The 19396-nt window shown below is 39.5% G+C and overlaps 3 protein-coding genes across 4 annotated transcripts; 2 read left to right on the top strand and 1 right to left on the bottom strand.

Annotated features, from left to right (window-relative positions):
• Positions 1–174: 174 nt before the first annotated feature.
• Positions 175–3374, bottom strand: ndufaf1 (NADH:ubiquinone oxidoreductase complex assembly factor 1). Of its 2 annotated transcripts, none has more exons than XM_088432824.1 (5): positions 3154–3374; positions 2237–2755; positions 1212–1397; positions 1063–1137; positions 175–598 (listed from the first exon to the last, which is right to left on the bottom strand). In XM_088432824.1, the coding sequence occupies exons 2-5, from the start codon at positions 2726–2728 to the stop codon at positions 458–460; spliced, it is 894 nt and encodes a 297-aa protein (XP_088288950.1). In that variant the 5' UTR covers positions 2729–2755; positions 3154–3374; the 3' UTR covers positions 175–457. The 2 variants fall into 2 exon arrangements, with proteins under 2 accessions (XP_088288950.1, XP_088288951.1); XM_088432825.1 differs by having other exon boundaries at positions 2237–2752.
• A 1367-nt stretch (positions 3375–4741) lies between these two features.
• rtf1 (RTF1 homolog, Paf1/RNA polymerase II complex component) lies at positions 4742–12721 on the top strand. Its single transcript, XM_088433997.1, has 18 exons — positions 4742–4914; positions 6300–6410; positions 6488–6638; positions 6915–7113; positions 7374–7491; positions 7640–7751; positions 8057–8201; positions 8279–8456; positions 8917–8999; positions 9302–9389; positions 9473–9580; positions 9682–9759; positions 10816–10937; positions 11016–11073; positions 11153–11230; positions 11320–11421; positions 11768–11882; positions 11970–12721. Exons 1-18 carry the CDS (start codon positions 4831–4833, stop codon positions 12074–12076), a joined length of 2037 nt encoding a protein of 678 aa, XP_088290123.1. The 5' UTR covers positions 4742–4830; the 3' UTR covers positions 12077–12721.
• Positions 12722–13143: 422 nt separating this feature from the next.
• Positions 13144–19392, top strand: golga5 (golgin A5). The gene is made up of 13 exons (XM_088434062.1): positions 13144–13440; positions 14169–14786; positions 15496–15690; positions 15803–16022; positions 16094–16217; positions 16593–16796; positions 17012–17182; positions 17250–17378; positions 17452–17550; positions 18205–18430; positions 18512–18611; positions 18684–18747; positions 18954–19392. Exons 2-13 carry the CDS (start codon positions 14177–14179, stop codon positions 19032–19034), a joined length of 2223 nt encoding a protein of 740 aa, XP_088290188.1. The 5' UTR covers positions 13144–13440; positions 14169–14176; the 3' UTR covers positions 19035–19392.
• Positions 19393–19396: the final 4 nt, after the last annotated feature.

Below are 19396 nucleotides of genomic sequence, written 5' to 3'. Positions count from 1 at the left end.
TTAAAAGATAGGCGTCCCGATCATTGTAACATGGCATCTAAATATCGCAGATATTACTCCTGAAATGACATTTTTCAATCATTAGAATTTTCATTGCACAGGCGTGACTGTAACAACAGAGATAATCCATGAATTGAGAAGTGAGCAACGTCATTTCATCATGAACACTTTACGTCATTCTTATCATTCATTTATTTGGGATTTGTCATTAACAGCTGACTGAACAGACCTCTTACCTAGAATGGAGCGTCATTATCTAGGCATAACCCTGCTTGTTATATTTTTTTGAAACCCACAAATCATATATATAATTTATAACTCTCGAGCCATAATGAGTGTTTAAACATGACAATGTTTATGAAAATTCTTATTTCTTAGCCTCAAACTCAAGAAATCATTTTGTTACAGTTGAAAGTTAGAATCAATTAGAAGCAATCCACACAATGTAAATGTGGTGTCAAACTTCAGGATTCTTCTTATACAGCTCGTAGGCAAACTCCTCGGTGTGCGCATAGTCTTTGCTGACGCCAATATAGTCGATCTCCAGCTGAAAGGGACCGTCGGCTTTGTCACCCAGGGTAAATCCGATACTGTTAATCTGTATGATAGAGGAAAAACATATTTGTACTCCTATAACAAATTGAATCCTATTGCGATTTAACACGTCAATTTTGTTGCAGATAATTGCATAAAATGACTGTTTTACCTTCCCATAGGAAAAGGTATAACAGAAATTCTCAGCTACCGTACTACTACTGGTACATTGGCGCCCTCTAGTGGAACTTGAAATAATATATTAGCGTTTGCGCATGTTACGCTGTCTTACAAAAATATTCAATATACTTTTCAGGAATCAAAGCTGTCTTTTTTACGAAGCGTTAGGGCAACAGTGATTCTACATTTTCATACTGGTGATGTAAAAGTGATTTGTGGAACTATTTTTTAAATTGCTTCGTTTAAACATTTGATGACAAATGCTTTACCACATCATGAAGTGTCACCACGGACCACAATCAATTTCATGTCATACGCCTTATAATAACAATTAAACCAACCACGTACCTTGTCTAGCCAGATAGGATGCTGATCATCCTGAACTCTTCCCCGATGTGTGAGGAAAAACTTTGAAAAGGGAATCTGGAGAGACCGTTGGTTGAATAAGTATTAACAACATAATTCAGAGAGATTTCTTATTATCTACTGTACTGTACCTTGACGTCCTGCCAGTAAGGCCCCCCTCTGGTGTAGAGGAAGTAATTATAAATGTCGTCTTTCTGGTGAGAGTAGTAGGTCTCCGTGTCGATGTTGATCATCCACGGCCGGCCGTCGCCGCGCACACGCAAATGCAGCATATTGAAGCTGGTCCAGTCGTAGTGCTTCTTACGGTCGAATGATGCCTTCGGGGACGTAAGAGAGGTAAGTTCAGAAAACAAGTAATTACACTTTATGGTTGATTCGTTTGCATCTGGAGATAGGGGTAGCACCGTTAATATATTTTTATATAAGCAGTAATATAAATACTGTAAAACAATTTCAAATGAAAACTATTTTTATATGAGGAGTTGGTAATTGTAATAGATTTAAATTCAAGCATACCACATCGTTACATTTAAACATCCTATATATTGAGATACCAAATTATCCTATACATGTTACGTAACATTAGAAGTGCAACGATTAATCGGCAACTTAATCCATTACCAAACGAATTGATAAATATTTTTGAAAACCGAATAATCTTTTAGGGACATAAAGTTGTCCAAATTCTCAGAATTTCTGCCTTTCGACTGCAAATATTCTCATATTTCTTAATCGATCGATCAATCTATCAAATTTTATTAGAATTTTTCCTCTAAAGCTCATGATTAATGGCAATTTTGTATTCATCTACTTTGTCATTTTTATTCAAAGATCATAAAACTGCTCCATTAGGGGAAAATGATATTAGTTTCAAGTGCCAGTGCGAGTATTGATACCTTGAAACAGGGCCAGGAATTGGCGGTACTTGCTTATCTCTAAAAATTATTTACAAAACAGTGTATATATCGTTTTGATTGACAGTTGAACAGGGCTGTAGTTTCAGAGCATCCAGTGGACGCCCCCACAGCATTTGAGAACAGCTTCATTTTTATGTGATTTTTTTTTCATCATTTAAATTTGGCAAAGTTGTTAAGAATTCCATTAACTGTCCACTGTTAATACTTTTGCACAAAATGGTGAACGTAAAGGCGCTAACCAGTGGCTGCCGGGAGCGCATGCTACAGTAGCCGCTGTAGCGTGTCTCTCCGTCCCTCGGTGGCGTCGACCGCAGCGTCCCATGGAGCAAACACGTGTTATTGTTTCTCCCGAGCTTCAAGTAGGCCTCACTCTGGCCTCCTATTTCACGATCTGACGACACAGTCCACTGCTCCAGGCTCTCGGGCCCCCGGAACTCCCACACAACCCGGTTCTGCTCAAGCAAGTGTTCCAAAATGGGCTTTCCTTCGGGGCCCACCAAGCGTTCAAAGAACTCCTTTTTCAGCAGGCTCATGTGCTTGCGGATGCCATCCAAGCCTTTGGAAAAGTTGAAGTTGATCTTCTGCCATGGAGGCTTGTTTTCTCTGGGCTTGCCGGGCCGTCTGTACTCGCCCTTGGTCACACATCGAATAAGCACAGGACGGAGAAGGTGCAGGTGCTGGTGGAGGCATCCCAGCAGCCTCGTGGGAGGAAGTCGAAGGATGCTGGACATTGTGTTGGGGATGAGGACACTTTACTGCTGTGAGGCAAAACATGCAAAATTAGAGAGTGTAACCATATAAATAAAAAAGCTGAAACGTAAGTAAAACGAAATACATTAATATGCACAGTATTTGCCTTTCGAGATCGCAATGCAACTTCAGATCCTTAAATATATCGGTATTAGTGTTTAAATCAAATCATGCCAGCCTCTTTTGTTTTTACTTTTTTTAAATAATGCTATCTGGACGGAGTCTGATTTTAACTTCATAAAAAATATTAATACTATTGAATGAAAACAAAATCGAATGTGAGCCCCTTCCTCAAAAAATATGGAAGTTTCACATTAATAGTTTAATCAACACCGATATACAAGCCGTCTGATGTAAACATAACTATTTTGTATTAGTTGGGATGTGACATTTATTTTGCACGTACCATTCTGTTGCCGTATGACACATACAGGATTACGTGGGTCAGGTTGTCCTTGGATTATTGCAAATCCTTTTTATTCGTCCATGAATTAAACCGCAGACTGTGTAGGAAACGGTGGAAAACTTCACATCAGTAATACATGTTGGTGAAATTGACGTAGAACGACAAAAAGGCTATTGACTTCGACACTAGTAATGTGGACGACATTAGTGCATCATTTATTTGTGTCCGGGAGGAGGCATTAGTTGATGGTAATGGTTCCAGTATGCATTTAGTTTTTTTCAGTAGGTAAATCAATTTAACACCCTGATGCGCATTCAAAAATGTGTGTGTTTTTTTTTTTTAATGTTTGGCTATATAGGTAGGAGCTCATGCGGATTACATGTGTGAACCATTCATCTGTGTTCGGAAGCAGGCATTAATTTCATAATGTTACTGTAATTAAATAATCATTCAATTTTTAAAATGATAATTTTGAAAATCAAAAAGATGAAAAAATGGCATTTCAACTGAACACACGCACACAAAATAACATTTGAACTTTTTGTTATTTTCTTAACTGTCAACTGTTCTCTGCGTTTCTGAACAAACTGAAATAAAATTAAATAATGTTCTTCTATACAGTACTGTGTCTTATTTAAAGTGTGACTTGGAATTGTTTGTTTCGTTGTGTTAAATGGAGTACAGCAAACAGTCCTCAAGATTTAAGAATGCCATTTGAGGATTTTCTCGTGACTTAAAACATACAAAAATGCGAAGCTGCTAGGAAAACTCTGCTATTTGACTTTGGTATTGTTTTTCCCGTTTCCTCAATTGTGTGTACATTTTCATGCCTAACGTACTTTGTGATTTGAGCGCGCTTCATTTGCTCACTGTTTAAATATTGTTTTTATTTCTTATTTCAAGAGTCCTTGAATGAACTGTATGTCATTGTGAATTAAAAGTTGAGTTTTTTTTTAATTGCAAAAATTTCAATCTTAAATGGTAAATGGACTTAAACAATACATTTAACCAATACATAGTCACTTTTTCTCTATCATTTTCAACATATCCAAACAATGCATGCTTCCAGTCTACCGTGATATCATTTTCAACAGTATTGTGAACAAAATCACATTATTTCCGCCATGATAAACTCACAATTTTCGGGTATTTATGACAAAAACCACATTTATCATCTATATATTTGTAAAATATGTTACTGTTATTAAGTATTCATTAGGTAGGAGCCATACCTTCTTGCACGGTATCTCATCAGCAAACATATTCCAACAAGGAAAAGTTGTAATAAGTTTATAGAACATGGATCTTATTCATGCTTGAAATTATTATTATTTTTTTTATGCGTCAAATTAGAACAGATTTTCGCGGAACAATATGACGTCATTATATCGCGCATTCATAGTGGCTTTATGGGAAAAGCACCATTAATCCAGTTTATTGTGAGTGTAATCATGTAAAGATAAATATTTATATGATACCATTGCATAGAATATTACTTAAAAAATAATAATTCAAACAATAACGTGAACATTTTCATTCATGATGTCATCACCACGCGCATGCTCGATGGCGCCCGCTTAGTGCCCCCCCTCGCCTCCCAAAAGCAACATAAGGCGACTCCACCGCGCTAGTGGTGGTTTTAGCAGCTTAGCTTGGCCCACTTTCCACGTTGTAACCATGGTGAACGTCAAGAAGCGGAAAGGTCGCGTCGTTATCGATTCGGACTCCGAAGACAGCGCCAGCGACGACAATTTAGATCAGGTGACGGGCCTTGCAAGTTGTCAACACTTTGGTGAAGGAAAACGAATGTATGCTAAGTGGTTAGCTCATTTTGGCCTCGCTTCGGGAGGGGGGTGAAAACAACCAAAAGTAGTCTCAAATTGTGATTTTTTTCCTCGCAGTCTCCCCACAAAGTCAATTAACATTTTTTTGTTTCACATGTTTTACCTCACTCTTTCCACATTATAACAAATACACTGCGCGTGTCAACAGAGGAGCAGTGCTAGCTCCTTGATGCTAACGCTAAGGTGAACGTTCCACAAGCTAACTGCTAATATTTTAAGTGTGCTATTTTTCCTCAGTCGTGTATCTTTTTAGACCATCTAACTGTCATGACCGAGCTTGCTTGACTATGACATGTTTGCAGTGATGTTTTCTACTACAACTACTGCTACTGATGGCGGCGGCTCGTCTTAAATAGCAAACCTTGTCGTCTCGATGACGTCACCGACGTGCTATTTTGGTGCGTTGTTGTCAAACGAGCGAGCGAGTTGACAGTCGTAATCCGTCAAAGCACCGTTTGCGGCGTAAAGTTTCTTTTGTCGATTATGCCTTTGTTTGCATGTAAGTTTAATCAGCAACTATGGAAAACAATTTGAGCTTATATTCGATATCCATGATCAACGATGGGTTCAAGTCGCACATGTGCAAGTCTCAAGTAAGTCGCAAGTCTCAAGCAAATCCAAAGGCAATATGTCTCTGGCAAATAAGATCATTCAGTTTCACACTTTATTCATAAAGCATTTAAGAAAACAACATCTGCATTTGTATTCAAACGCTGTGTCCAAAGGGCTGGATTTGCAAATCTGCCCAGTGAGACAGTGTCTTTACGGTGATATTTGATTTTAAAGGTCCTCCATTCCCCCTCAAGAGATTGGTACACAGTTTAGAAAAGAAAAGTGTGTCTCTAGAGAGAGCAACCCTTTTTCAGTAGAGAGTATCAATATATCAACATATAAAAACATAACATTGCCTAGCAAATTAAGATCAGCAAAGCATTTCCTTTTACTTAGATTTGGTCCTACCTGTATTTTTAGTGTGTTAAGCAAGGTTCTGCATATGTGTGCTTTATATCCTGAAACACTGCTTATTAAGTAATTCTATGACATCTGATTTAAAATAGATTTCTATAGCCATTTGTGGAGCCCAGTAAAAGTGTAGAGCTGGGTTGCTCAACCTTTTTTTTGCCCTGAGATCTGCAATGTTGTGTAGTAGTAAAATGTCATGAGCACCTCTGGTGTAGAGTGTCTGTCACCAACTGCAAGTTTGGAGTTTAGTTTTTTTTTTTATGTTTAGGGCATATCCAGCTGTCCTTGGTGATTATTGCACTTTTACCTTTTTTGACATCTTCATCCTCCCATCCCCAGGAGCTGCTCTCATTGGCAAAGAGGAAGCGGGTAGACTCTGGGGAACAGGAGGAGCCAGTGAGCAAACCAGCAGCGTCCACCGATTCCGAGACGTCAGACAGTGACGACGAGGTAGGACAATTCATGTGTGTTTCATGTTTCCAAACAAATTCCGAATGTGAAATGATTTTTCCATTGCTTTGATCTAGTGGACTGTTGGGGGGACAAAAGGCAAAAAGAAGGTAAAACAAGGCAAAGGTCCAGAGAAGAAGAATGCCTCCAAGAAGAAGCTTCATAAGTCGACAGCGTCAGGGAGCTCCAATGGAGACAGTTCAGGAGAGAGCTCTGCACCAGAGGAGGGTTCGTTGATATGACTTTACAAACTTAAAAATCCACAAATTTTTTTGGGGAAAACTTTGATCAGAAACACTGTCTATTTTTCTCTTAGAATAAATTATTTTATTTTTGCACTTAAATCCTTTTATGAAAATGTGACATGTTGGCCCTGGGCCAACAGCCGACTATTATTGTCAGACGATGAGGCTTAAATGAAAAACGAAACTATCGCTTCTCATTTGATTCAGTTATGAATGCAGGGGAAAATATCAACAATGTCAAACTGCACGTCTCTCTTAGGCGAGGTGTCGGACTCGGACAGCAACAGCTCCTCGAGCTCGGACTCTGACTCATCAGAGGATGATGTCTTTCGGGACGGCTACGACGACGACCTGATGGGCGACGCTGAGGATCGAGCACGTTTGGAGCAGATGACGGAGAAGGAGCGTGAGCAGGAGCTCTTCAACAGGATTGAGAAAAGAGAGGTGCTCAAGAGACGGTGAGACGCCATCTGTCACATGGAGATCTTTTTTTATTTTTTGAGTCATGTTCCCCTACATATATAAAAAAAAAAATAGCCACGGATTACTTCTGATTGATAAGAAGTGCTTGCGTATTGCTGACTTGAACTGAAATTGTTGCCACGCAAGTTCGTCATTGCAGTGCTCTATTATATGATTTATACTATTATGAAAACAAACAAAAACAATGTGTTATGTGTCGTTATGTGGTAAATAATGATGCATTCACCTGTAAAAGGTTTGAAATCAAAAAGAAGCTGAAGACAGCAAAGAAGAAGGAGAAAGAGGAGAAGAAGAAGAAGCAGGAAGAAGAACAGGAAAAACGCAAGCTATCTCAGGTTCAAGACACACAAGTGGTGAGTCCCCAAAGCAAGGCAGTTTGATATTCATGGTAAACCCTGAAATGGAGTCTGACCTAAAATGTTAAGTAGATTTTGTGTACAACCCACAGTGTAAAAACAAAGTGTTTCGGGAGCTCATGTTATATGTCCTGTGCGTCTGTAGGTGATGTCACATAACAAGGAACGGCGGTCCAAACGTGATGAGAAACTCGACAAAAAGTCTCAGGCTATGGAAGAGCTGAAAGCGGAGCGAGAGAAGAAGAAGAACAAAACAGGTTTGTGTTATCTGTGTGTTATTGTGGCCAGTATTTGTATTTTATTTATGTCTAGACCCAATCTAATTTTAGAATGGGGGGAAACCGGACTGATTACATTAATTTAATCCCTAGCTAGTGAAAAGATTTTCTTTTTAACTCCCACTCTAACATATTTATTGGTAGATGCAGAATGAATTAGTTGCACACAGGGTTTGATGTGTTTTCCAACAATACTTAATCATATTTATGTTTTGTGCATACGTGCGTTTTCCTTGTATAATTTGTCTGCGCGGCATTGACGCTTGGTGTGTTTTGCCAAGCAGCAGAACTCTTGGCCAAGCGCGAGCCCCTAAAGACCAGCGAAGTGTACTCTGATGACGAAGAGGAGGAGGAAGAGGAAGATGATGACAAGTCATCCGTTAAGAGCGACAGGAGTTCGCGCTCATCTTCATTCGACGACGACGACGAGTGAGCGTCATTCCTAATGTAACTCCTGAGCGGAGTCCTTTTCATGTCAAGTCAACACGATTGTCTTTATTTGACAGGAAAGAGGAAACGCCGCCTAAATCACAGCCCGTGTCGCTGCCCGATGAGCTCAACCGGATCCGTTTGTCCCGACATAAGCTGGAGCGCTGGTGCCACATGCCCTTCTTTGCCAAAACTGTCACCGGTTGCTTTGTCAGGATTGGCATTGGAAACAGCAGTAGTAAACCAGTCTACAGGGTAAAGTTAAAAAAAAAAAAAAAAAAAAAACCTACAAACTTTGCTTGATTATTTATTTATATATTTTGTACTTTTTTTTTTGCTACTTTCAGCCACTACAAATATTACATGAAATTGTTACCCTGTCCAAAAACTGAAAAATATTTTTTTTGAGAAGAACCTTTACTCTAAAGAGTTGACTAGAATGAAACCCATTTTAGGCAAAATCCCTAAGTGCATTTGGGAAATAAGAATGAATTAAAACCATAATGAAGTAATTTGATGCGGCCTACAGAAACAATTTTACGTGAATAAAATTAACCTTGAAAGATCCGAAATTACAATTTAGAAAATTAGAAACACAGGAGGATATTGCATTTTAAGATGGTTCTTAGAGAGAGGGGGGAAAAAACAGGATGAGAGGTGGCTAAAATTGTGGGAACACATGTTTGATAATGCACTTTTAATACTGTGTGCTCAGGTCGCTGAAATAACGGACGTGGTGGAGACGGCGAAAGTTTACCAACTGGGCACAACGCGAACAAACAAAGGTTTACAATTACGGTATGCAAATTTGTCACATTCTGATATAGTATTATACTACTACAGTGTTATCTTGATCCGAGTAACCAATTTGAGGAAAAAACTTCATAAAAAAAAAAAAAAAAAATCGCCATTGGAAATTGTACTAATTGCTTTGTGTCGGATCAGTTTTTCAACCCCCCCCAAATATTCAGGAATTTAAATTTGAATTGGGCAAGATGTTTTGAGTTGCAAACATCGTCATCGAACAAATAAAACGGTAAAGTGAAAGCATGCGGTAAAGGCGCTAAATTGTGAGGTTATCCCATCATCGTGTTCCCCAGGCACGGCGGCGACATGCGAGTCTTCCGGCTGGAATTTGTGTCCAATCAGGAGTTCACAGAAAACGAGTTCATGAAGTGGAAAGAGGCGGTGAGTGGCCGCATGGCTGAATAGCATACCCGCCAGGATCTAAGATGGCTTTTTGAAGCTTACTTTGTCTCCCTTGTATGCAGATGATTGTCGCCGGCATGCAAGTGCCAACGCTGGACGAAATCACCAAAAAGGAGCAGTCAATCAAAGAAGCCATGAACTACAAGTTCAATGACAAAGACATAGAAGATGTCAGTCTTTTATTTGCTTTTTTACCACTGTAAAATGACTTTCGGTTTTTATAATTTTCAGTTCCGCTTCGCAACTAAAACAGCTATCGCCTTCTGAACAGATCGTGAAAGAGAAAGATAGATTCCGAAAAGCTCCGCCAAACTACGCCATGAAGAAAACTCAGTTACTTAAAGATAAGGTAAGCTTTTAATTTACTCAAAATATTAACATTAAATATGCAGTCTGAACATTTCAGTTAATAGTCTGCATGTCACTGGAGCCCTTGTACCACTCTTTTAGTCTCACTGGAAATAAGGGCTGAACAATTAATCAAATTCAAAATGTAATATGGTCAAATAGCAATGCTAATGTTTAAAATGTTCTCTAGATTTCTTATCATTTTTATGAGGAGTTGTGTTTGTTATTTGGGGAGCCAATTCTTGTTTTTTAATGGATAATGCCTTTTTTTTTCTTCCTTTTTTTCAATACCTATTTTCACTTTTTGCAGAGCAGCATGGTTTATTTTTCACAAATAGCCAGAGTGTGAAAATGTTTTAGTATTTTTTTTTTTCCTCCCAAAATTTTTTTTGCGTTTTTAGGTATCCAATCCCCAGTTTATTGTTTTTGTTTCTGGAAAAAGCCTTTGAGGGCATTCACTCTTTTGAGAATCTTTAGAGAGGTTTCAATAAATTAGTTGGATGTGAAATGTAGTTATTTTTTCAATTGGTTTTTCTTTGTTATTTGACAATCCTTGTTTTTTTGTAAAGCCCTTTTGGAGCTTTGCCTTTTTCTTTTCCTTTTTTTTTTTTTTCCTTGGAGGGGGTGGTGTACAGTGAATTCATGAGGGATTAAATATATGTAGATTTTCACTATTTGTAGGCTGGCTTGGTCTATCACAAGTAGTGAGGGTTGATTTGTATTTTATTCCATAGTTGCTGTAATCTGACTTGTCATTTACTGATTTATCTTTACGCCATGCTTCTTTTGTAGTATTCTGTGAACTTGTACTGCAATCTTTTTGACAGAGGTCTAAATTATATATCCAAAAAACCTTGTGATCAAATTTATTACTTGTATTAATTTCGAAGGATACTGTATATCAGATTGCTGTATCCAAGGGGAAAAACAGTCAGCAATTTCTGAATCATTTTGCCCTACTATTAAGCATTCAGACGTAAATAAGTACATTTGAGGATTACAGATCATTACGGCACACCAGAGTTTTTTTTTTTTTTTTTTTTTTTTAACCCTGAAGGCCATGGCGGAGGAGAGCGGTGACGGTGACAAAGTAAAGGTCATCCAGGATGAGTTGAATGAATTGGAGGAGCGAGCAGAAGCGCTGGACAGACAGAGAACCAAGAACATCTCTGCCATCAGGTAGCTACTTTCACATGCTCATTCATATTTGTTGCGTTTCTCTACAAATTTGACAATCATGTATATATTTCCGCGCAGCTACATTAATCAGAGGAACAGAAGCTGGAACATTGTCGAATCGGAAAAAGCTTTGGTGGTAAGTGATCTCGTCCTGTTGGAGGAAATGCATTATATCAGCAACAGAGCAGTAGCTCTTATTTTACGTGTTCTTGAAGGCCGAGGGACAAAATGCCAAAAACCAACAAATGGACCCTTTCACTCGGAGACAATGCAAACCTACCATGGTGTCCAATGTAAGGCTTCTGTCCTTATCGCTGACGCTGAATACACATGATATGTTTTATGTGGACTCATCATATTTCTGCCTATGTGGCTTCCAAAGGCCAGAGACCCGTCGGTACATGCCGCCATTCTTGCACATCTGAACCAGAAATACGGCTCTGGATCTACGCCGGACCCTTCTCCTCTAGAGAAGAACAAACAGGTCAGAGACACTGCCTCAAAAAATGTCTTTGAATTTGAAGTATCAGCAGGTCTGGAATGAGTAATCTGGACATTCTGGCAAAATCTCACTGTGCCGGGCTACATAAACACTGTTTGGACTGTTTGTGGGTTTGTTTTGAAATCAGTCATTCTTATTGTAGGTGAAGACATTTTGTATAGCAGTAAGAGGTTTGTAGAGCATATTACACAACATTGAAGAAGGACAGAGAGAACAGGAAAAAGCATAAAGTCACCATGTTCCTTGAAAAAGAAATGTACAATGAGCTGTGTGACTACTAAAGCTTTTTTGTCGACGCCATAAATAATGCACTCATCATTTACCTTAGGGTCCCACGGACCCAAAGGACAAAGACGTAACCAAGCCAACCACTGACCTCTCCGAAGACTTGTTCAAAGTCCATGATTTTGATGTGAAGATTGACCTTCAAGTTCCTAATACAGGTGAGTGAGTGAGTAATACCGCCAATGCATGCTAAGCGAACCAACAATGCTAATGTTTGCCTGTCACCCCATTGTGCCGTATGCCAGAAACAAATTCTCTGTCTGTGAGCTCCAACGCACTCCCAGTAAAAGACGGCGCCCCTCGCCGTTCCCTCAACCTGGAGGACTACAAGAAGAGAAGGGGACTCATCTGAAGACCGCCACACTGCATGAGGAACAGGCTGTGAAAGAGTGTGTATGAGTTTATCTGAGGTGTGTGTGTCTGTGTGTGTGTGTGAGAGAGAGAGAGAGAGACAAGACTTTTTATCAAAGGACAATGATCCAGACATGGTTTTCTCAACATTTTTTTTTTTTTAAATGTTTTGTCATTCGAGTTTTTTTTCCTCAAGAGAATTCACTGGCGCTGGACTATACTATACTACATTGTTGTTTGAAGTTACTGGACACTTAATAAGTTTTGACCAGCAATTAAGATAAACCCTGTATACTTCCCTCTCTCGATGCCCGTCCTCCATGTTTGTCTCGTATCTCCCAAAATGTAATTGGAGCGGGGACTGTTGGGTACATTTTATGACAGCTGTCACTTTGTAAATGCTTTGAATTTGGGCAGAGGTCGAACATGTCTTTTTTTAAATGTTGCTTCATTCCTCTTGTATATCATTAGGTTAATTAAAAGGATTTAAAAAAAACAACAAAAACACCTTCGTCCTTAACTCCCAGAGCAGATTCTATTTGTTATTGATTGTCAATAGTTGGTTCCTGTATTGTTGTGGCATGCCTTGTAAATATGCATTTTGGAGTGAGTTCAGGAGGAAAAAAAATAAAGGCACTGTTTCGTATGTTTTCTTTTTTTTCCCCCACACATGCACTACAATTAAAACTATTTTACGGCACTACTTAGTTCGTATTCATCAATGCTTGTTAGAAGATATTCTGAATATGTTGTTTGTACCTGTGAGACTGGATCTAAAAAAAAAAAAAAAATTGGGGGGCAACACTTTGAGGTCCTTGCATTGCTCAAACCATACTTTCTAGTCAACTGACAACATCTTTACTTTATTTCTTTTTTTTTTTAAGTTTCTTAGGATTTGTTACAATCCTATTCATGATTTTATTCAAGCGACGTTTTACTGAGAAACTTATTACAAGTCCGTCGTTCTTATTTTCTGATCAGGCACTTTTGTAGCCACCCTGTTAAGGCGTTTTTCTATGGAACACCCCACGTCAATATGTAATTGTTTTAACTAAATGTAATTTCCCATATCACCATTGCATCTTTTTGTTTGTAAGCAAATGAAATTACGTTCAGTTTGCAGCGCTTATTGTTTTATTTCTTATTGAGGCACTTTTATTTACCGTGTTGTGGGGTCCTTTAATGTTGCTTCCGGGTCCACGTACAACTGTGAGGTTGATATTTTTGCATTTTTTTTGTAGTTCTATACGATGACATTTTTCCATTCGTACACAAAGGACGTTTCAGTCACTTGCTCACCAATCCAGCCCCAGAGATAGCACGCTGGCAGGGGATTTATTGGACATTTAGACGACGTTTTAAACGGTAAGATGATGGAAGTAGCTTAGCGTGAACTGTGTAGCTAACTCGTCGCGTTAGCACATTACAGTATTAGAACGCCACCGTTTAACTTTAGGTTCGTTAATACTGTTATTACACGAGTTTAGGCTGAGAAAAGATTATTAAAAACAGGTAGCCCCTTCTAGTTGTCAGCGTATCAATAAACATTGGGGTCCCCCGAAAAGGCGCTGTGACATCTATTAATGGCTTTATTCTAAGTTATGCAACGCCCAGTGTCAAATTCTTGTGCAAAATCTCTGTCAAAATCGTAAACTGGTGCATTAATTGATCCAATGAAGTATGTCAACGTAATCCACAGAGACAAGATTTTATTTTAATTTTTTGTCGAGATCCTTGTGCATGTATTATATATAGTATAGTAGATGTACTCTTGAAGTGTGTGTTCTGAGCTGTTTATTTTACTGGGATTTGTCGTAATGTATGTTTTAAATAGTGTTTATGTTATGGAATAAAAAATAACTTCCAACTTTTATATGCAGGAGACTTAAATTGAACATTTTAATTACTGCTCGTGTTCCTGTTTTCATTTGCTGTGTTAATTTCAAACTGGAGAATGTTAACAATGGCTCACAATATTCATTATACGTTTGCGACTAAAACTTATCTTTGTTTTTGATCATTATTGAAAATTCTGTTTACTGTTTTAAAAAATGGTACCTGCATTTTTGTTGTTTTTTTTTCTTTGTCTTCAGCACACAAAATGTCCTGGTTTGTCGAGATAGCTGGCAAAGCTGAACACTTCTTGAATCAAGTTGACCAGGGCGCTGCCACTGCTTTGAACAAAACTCAGACTAAAACATCCTCCTTTGCGTCACACTATGATGGAGATGGTGCAGCGGTCCATCCTGAATACAAGGTGGAAAGCAGTGCAGTTTCTAACTACACCTCAAGCTTCATCACTTCAGCGGCAGACAATATCAAGAAGGCCGCATCTGCTCCTGTGACCTCTTCGGTCCACAAGCAAGGATTGAGCAAATCTTCCAAAGTCACCCACTCTGCCTCCTCCTCATCTTCCGGCTTTGTAAAGCGGAAAAAAAGTGTGCAAGATGTGGACGATGATATGCTTTTTGACTTTTTGAACAGCTCGGAGCCCCCAGTTAGTAGCCGTCGCGACACCAGGAAAGACGTTGGCATTAAATCGGCGGGCACAATGCCTAACAACCCGCCTCCAGTGACTACTGCCGCTGATCCTGTGGTCCCATCTACAGCGCCCACGACACATGAAGTGTCCCGGGCATCCAGCCTTGGTTCTCTATCTGCTCACAGCATGAATGTGTCTGAGGAGAGCTCAGCAAAAGAGCAAAGCAAAGGTATGGCACACATTTAAAAAAAAATCAAAGCGTGGACTTCCTTGTTTTTTTTTTGTTGGATGATTCTAGATATATGTGTGAAAGACTATGGTCATGTGATGTTTGCAAACCCATTCAACCAGGATTGGCGTTCATTTTCAGGAAATAATAAGTGATAAAATGGCCACCCCCTTTGATGCTCTCATACCGATTCTCTAAATTGTTTGAAAATGAGCACATTATTGATAGTTGATTGCTGCCAACCTGTGTAGCTTTGGACATCCTTGTAGCTGGATGGTGAAGTCGCATGTTCGTTGACAAATTCGTTGTTCCACTGCTCAAACATAGTTTGTTGGCAATGAAAACACACAGCAACTTTATCTACAATATTGTTGTCAGTTTAATGCCAAATTGTTTCCAAATGGACAATTTTCCCCTATTATTATGAATAACTTCATACTCTACTTTGTTTTGGTCAGCCATTTTGCCACTAAACCATAAGCGAAAAAAAAAACAGAGATATGTTTAAAAAAAAACATTTTAATATCATTTTAATATTTAATGTAATGAGGTAATCAAAATTTAATCATTGGATTATCTTTAAGATTAGAAAATATAGCCATTATCCACCAAAATTCATTTGAACCCAAACTGTATTAGAATAAAATTCAATAACATTTTTCACTTTCCCCAACAAACAACGGCTAAACTTATTTACTTGTCATCTCAGCCAGTCCAGACTCTGCTTGCCACTCGGACTTGCCTGCCCCTGAGAATCCACAGGAGTCATGTGGTCCAGCAGAGGAGCCGCAGAGCCAAGTTCTGTCCAGTTTGCGTCTGGAGAACCAACTCCTGCGCAATGAGGTGGCCTCCCTCAACCAGGAGATGGCATCAGTTATCCAGCGATCAAAGGACATGCAAGAAGGTAGGACTGATATACTGTGTGTGTGTATGTGTGTGTGTATATCCCTTGAAATCTCAGCGTCTGGGGGGAAGGGGGTCAGAACTTATTTTAAGGTCAGTAATACCTTTCACAGAAATGAGCAAAGCCCGGCTGCGCGCCGATCAACGTAATGCAGAGCAGTCTCAGAGCGACCGTGCACTGCGGGGACTGCGCTCCCAAGTGGATGACCTGAATGAGGCACTGTCCGCCAAAGATGCACAGCTCGCCGTGCTCAAGGTTCGATTGGACGAGGCCGACCAGCTGCTGAGAAGCCGCAGCGTGGCGCTGGAGGAGGCGCAGAAGGAAAAGTCCAGGTAGGACCACTTGTTTTAGGTTCGGTACGTTTTTATAAAAGTTGTGTCTAGGATGCCGCGTTGATGTTTAGGATTTTGGAAGACCACACGGAAGGAAGCACCATGCATTCGCAGGCTCTGGAGAGCATGCATGACAGGCTGCGAGAGGCCGAGCAGGCCATTAGAAGGGGAGAGGACAACTTTCGACTAATGCAGGTGACGCTTTTTATCTTCTTTTCATAGTTGGAGGGGGTGGCAGTCTCTTTTGAACATTTGTTGACACGCCAACCGCAGTTTCATGGACACTCACATAAGTAAAATTTGCTGTTACATAAAGAACATAAAAAAACATAGAATACTTAAATTCATTCACTGCCAATGATGGCTAAAGATATCAAAGGTTAATTTTAATGACCTTTAAGGTCTTCTTAGTGAATGGGTTCAGGAGAAGTCAATTCACAAATCTTATTTACGATAATATTTTGTATTGTGTTCAACTGTTTTCTGAGTTTGAATTTTCTGATTCGTTCTTGTAAGAATCCTTGTTTGCAGACAAAATAAATCCAAAACATTTTTTTTTTTTCTATTTAGACTGAATATGCCAGCCGTCAGTCACGGTTGGAGTGCGAGCAGCAGAACCTGACCGAGGCGTTGACTGCGGCGGAGAAGCGCGCATCTGAGGAAAAGCTCCGTGTGGACAACCTCCAGCACCAGTTGCGGAGCGCCAAAAGTGCCGCTGAGACCGCCAAGCTGGAGCTGCAGGACTACAAGCACAAGGCCTCTCGCATCCTACAAGTAAGCCACATCCTCTACCTCCGCCATTTGGCAATGGTTCTCAAGTGGTTGGTATTTGTTTGTTTTTTTGTTGTTTTTATTTTCCCAGAGTTCTATTTTATTGTTCTTAAGCTGTATATTAAAGTGAGTACTCCTGGAAAATGCGGTTTTGAATGTAACACCAGTTGAGAACCACTGATTTATAGGATGTGTGTCTAATTGCAATCAATGTAAAGTCCAAGGAGAAGCTGATCAGCAGCTTGAAGGAAGGCTCCGGTTTAGACTCGCTGGACGGCAGTGGTGCAGCAACTGTGGAAATGGAAGAGCTGCGCCACGAGAATGAACTACAGAGGGACGAGATCCAGAAACTGCAAGCCCAAATGCACTCGCTCCGCACTGAATTGCAGGTGAAAGAAATGGCAGCCAAAAAATGGTAGACCTGGTCTTATGGTGATGTATGGCTTCCACCTGCAGGATTTAGAGAGCCAGTCCCTCGCGGAGGCGGAAACGTGGCGGCAGCAGACAGCCCAGTTTGAAGAGGAGCGCGCAGGGTTCAGCCGTGTCAAACAGGAGCTGGAAGCTGAGGTGGAACGGCACAAGCAGGTGGGAAACGGCTTGATGACATCCCGTTGTCTCAAAATGACGTTTTCGTAAATCTCTTGTCATTGTTTAAAAGGAGCTGCAATATGTGGAGGAAGAGCAGAACCGCGCCAAAAGCGCCCTGCAGAGCCGACTCAAAGACAGAGAAGATGAAATTCAGAAACTCAGGAATCAGGTCGGTCTAACCACAGTGCAATTATGAACAGAAACTATTTTTTATTTTATTTTATTTTTTTATTGGTTAGTTCACCTTAATTATTTTTTTTATTAGTTTTATTTAGAATTCTTTGAATATGTCTAAATTGGTATTTTTTATTTTTCTTTTATTATTTATGTTATTAAATCTATTATTTCAAAAAGTTGTTTTTATAGATTTATTTATTTACATTTTTATTTCATTTTATCTATTTTGGGTATCTATGTCGGGTTTGTAATGTCTCTGTGGTTCCTTTTGGTTTTTAATTTGAATTGAGTTTTAATTTTTTTTTTTCAGCCTCATTTGAAATCACATTTTTATTTATAGCTGTAGTTTTTTTTCTAGTTAACTACAACAAGGTATCGTCACGTGTATAATTGATATATAACACAATTTATTGTAATTTTTTCATTTGTTTCTAAAAGTGAACCACAAAAACATCTCTTTTGCAGTTAATATATGTTTTGTATTTTTAGTTTGTTTTATTTTTGTTGTGTTGTTTTAATGTTTAAGTTTTTTTTCTGGAAAATTTGTGAGATGTCAACCACATGCCAGTTTTAAGGTTAGAAAATAAGTATAAGTGTACCAACAACTTCAATTTCCCATTTGTATATTGCACATTTTTTGGTCCAGTTGACCAACAAGACGCTGAGTAACAGCAGCCAAACAGAGTTGGAGAACCGCCTGCACCAGCTGACTGAAACGCTGATCCAGAAGCAGACCATGCTGGAAGCGCTGGGCACGGAGAAAAACTCGCTTGTCTTTCAGCTGGAGCGCCTGGAACAGCAGCTCAAGAACACCCACGGGGGTACGGACACCGGCGGGCCCGCCATCAACATGAGTGCCGTCGAGGGGCCAGGTAAGCTCTTGTCAAGCTCTCCATTTTTGACTCTCAATGACGTTTTGTGTTTTCAATCTTTTTTTTTTTTTTAATTTTCAGGGGCTAGACAAAGGAACATTCAGGTGCTGTTCGGCAATGAAGAGCATCCCGGTGTGTATGGGAGAGTGCAAAAGGCAGCCAGCACCATTGACCGCTTCAGGTAAAAATGCTGAACACTGGATTACGTTACCCACAATCCACTTGGCTATAGTTTCTCTTTCTCTTGTTCCAGCATCAGACTGGGGATCTTCTTGAGGCGCTACCCCATGGCTCGGGTCTTTGTCATCTTATACATGGTGAGTATTTGTTTAATATTGAAATTAAACAAAGGATTTGAAAACTGAAAAAAAAATAGTAAAGGTAAAACTTTTTCTGATCGTCTTGTGTTGCTTGTGCCATGTTTTTTTGTGTGACCTCATTTATAATGCAAAACACCAGTATCCTCAAAGAATTTTGCCCGATCATATGAAAGTTTCCACTTACTTTTTGACTGGTTTTGTAGGCGGTGCTTCACCTGTGGGTGATGATTGTGCTCCTGACCTACTCTCCAGAAATGCATCACAGCCATCCCGACGGAAGCTAGGTGACAATGTCATTGGCCGTTGAACTGGATAGGGCTCCGGATCTTACACCATTTTTTTTTGCACATAGACACTTGCAGATTTATTCTCTCATTCCTTAACTGACAACGACAACTGACACCGGCATTACTGTTGAACACGATTACTGATAGGTGTTCAATTTTTATAGTGTCATGAAGGTAATTTGGATAAAAGTTGCCCTACATTGTGGACATGCAGAGGGCGGGGCCAAAAGGGCAGGCATCCACCTGGGGTACAACACTGCCCTGAGTCTAGACTTTTCTCTTGCTGTCAGACTTGAGAGATTGTATTTAAAATGTATGTAAAAGATTATTTTAATAAATGACCGAAACATTACAAGATT

This window comes from Hippichthys cyanospilos, chromosome 14 (genome assembly GCF_059441005.1).
Source record: "Hippichthys cyanospilos isolate Australia breed blue-spotted pipefish chromosome 14, RoL_Hcya_1.0, whole genome shotgun sequence".
NCBI classification, from domain to species: Eukaryota; Metazoa; Chordata; class Actinopteri; order Syngnathiformes; family Syngnathidae; genus Hippichthys; species Hippichthys cyanospilos.
This window is presented reverse-complemented; position numbering and strand designations above follow the sequence as displayed.

Bases quoted from the DNA above. Each gene is read 5' to 3' on its own strand.
- golga5 (XM_088434062.1), top strand. From the start codon at position 14,177: ATGTCCTGGTTTGTCGAGATAGCTGGCAAAGCTGAACACTTCTTGAAT. The intron at 17,183-17,249 runs GTGAAAGAAATG...TTCCACCTGCAG, and splicing joins CGCTCCGCACTGAATTGCAG to GATTTAGAGAGCCAGTCCCT. The intron at 18,431-18,511 runs GTAAGCTCTTGT...TTTAATTTTCAG, and splicing joins GAGTGCCGTCGAGGGGCCAG to GGGCTAGACAAAGGAACATT.
- ndufaf1 (XM_088432824.1), bottom strand. From the start codon at position 2,728: ATGTCCAGCATCCTTCGACTTCCTCCCACGAGGCTGCTGGGATGCCTC. The intron at 1,138-1,211 runs GTACAGTACAGT...CGGTCTCTCCAG, and splicing joins CTTACTGGCAGGACGTCAAG to ATTCCCTTTTCAAAGTTTTT. The intron at 599-1,062 runs GTACGTGGTTGG...TCTATCATACAG, and splicing joins ATCCTATCTGGCTAGACAAG to ATTAACAGTATCGGATTTAC.
- rtf1 (XM_088433997.1), top strand. From the start codon at position 4,831: ATGGTGAACGTCAAGAAGCGGAAAGGTCGCGTCGTTATCGATTCGGAC. The intron at 7,492-7,639 runs GTGAGTCCCCAA...GTGCGTCTGTAG, and splicing joins AGGTTCAAGACACACAAGTG to GTGATGTCACATAACAAGGA. The intron at 9,760-10,815 runs GTAAGCTTTTAA...TTAACCCTGAAG, and splicing joins CTCAGTTACTTAAAGATAAG to GCCATGGCGGAGGAGAGCGG.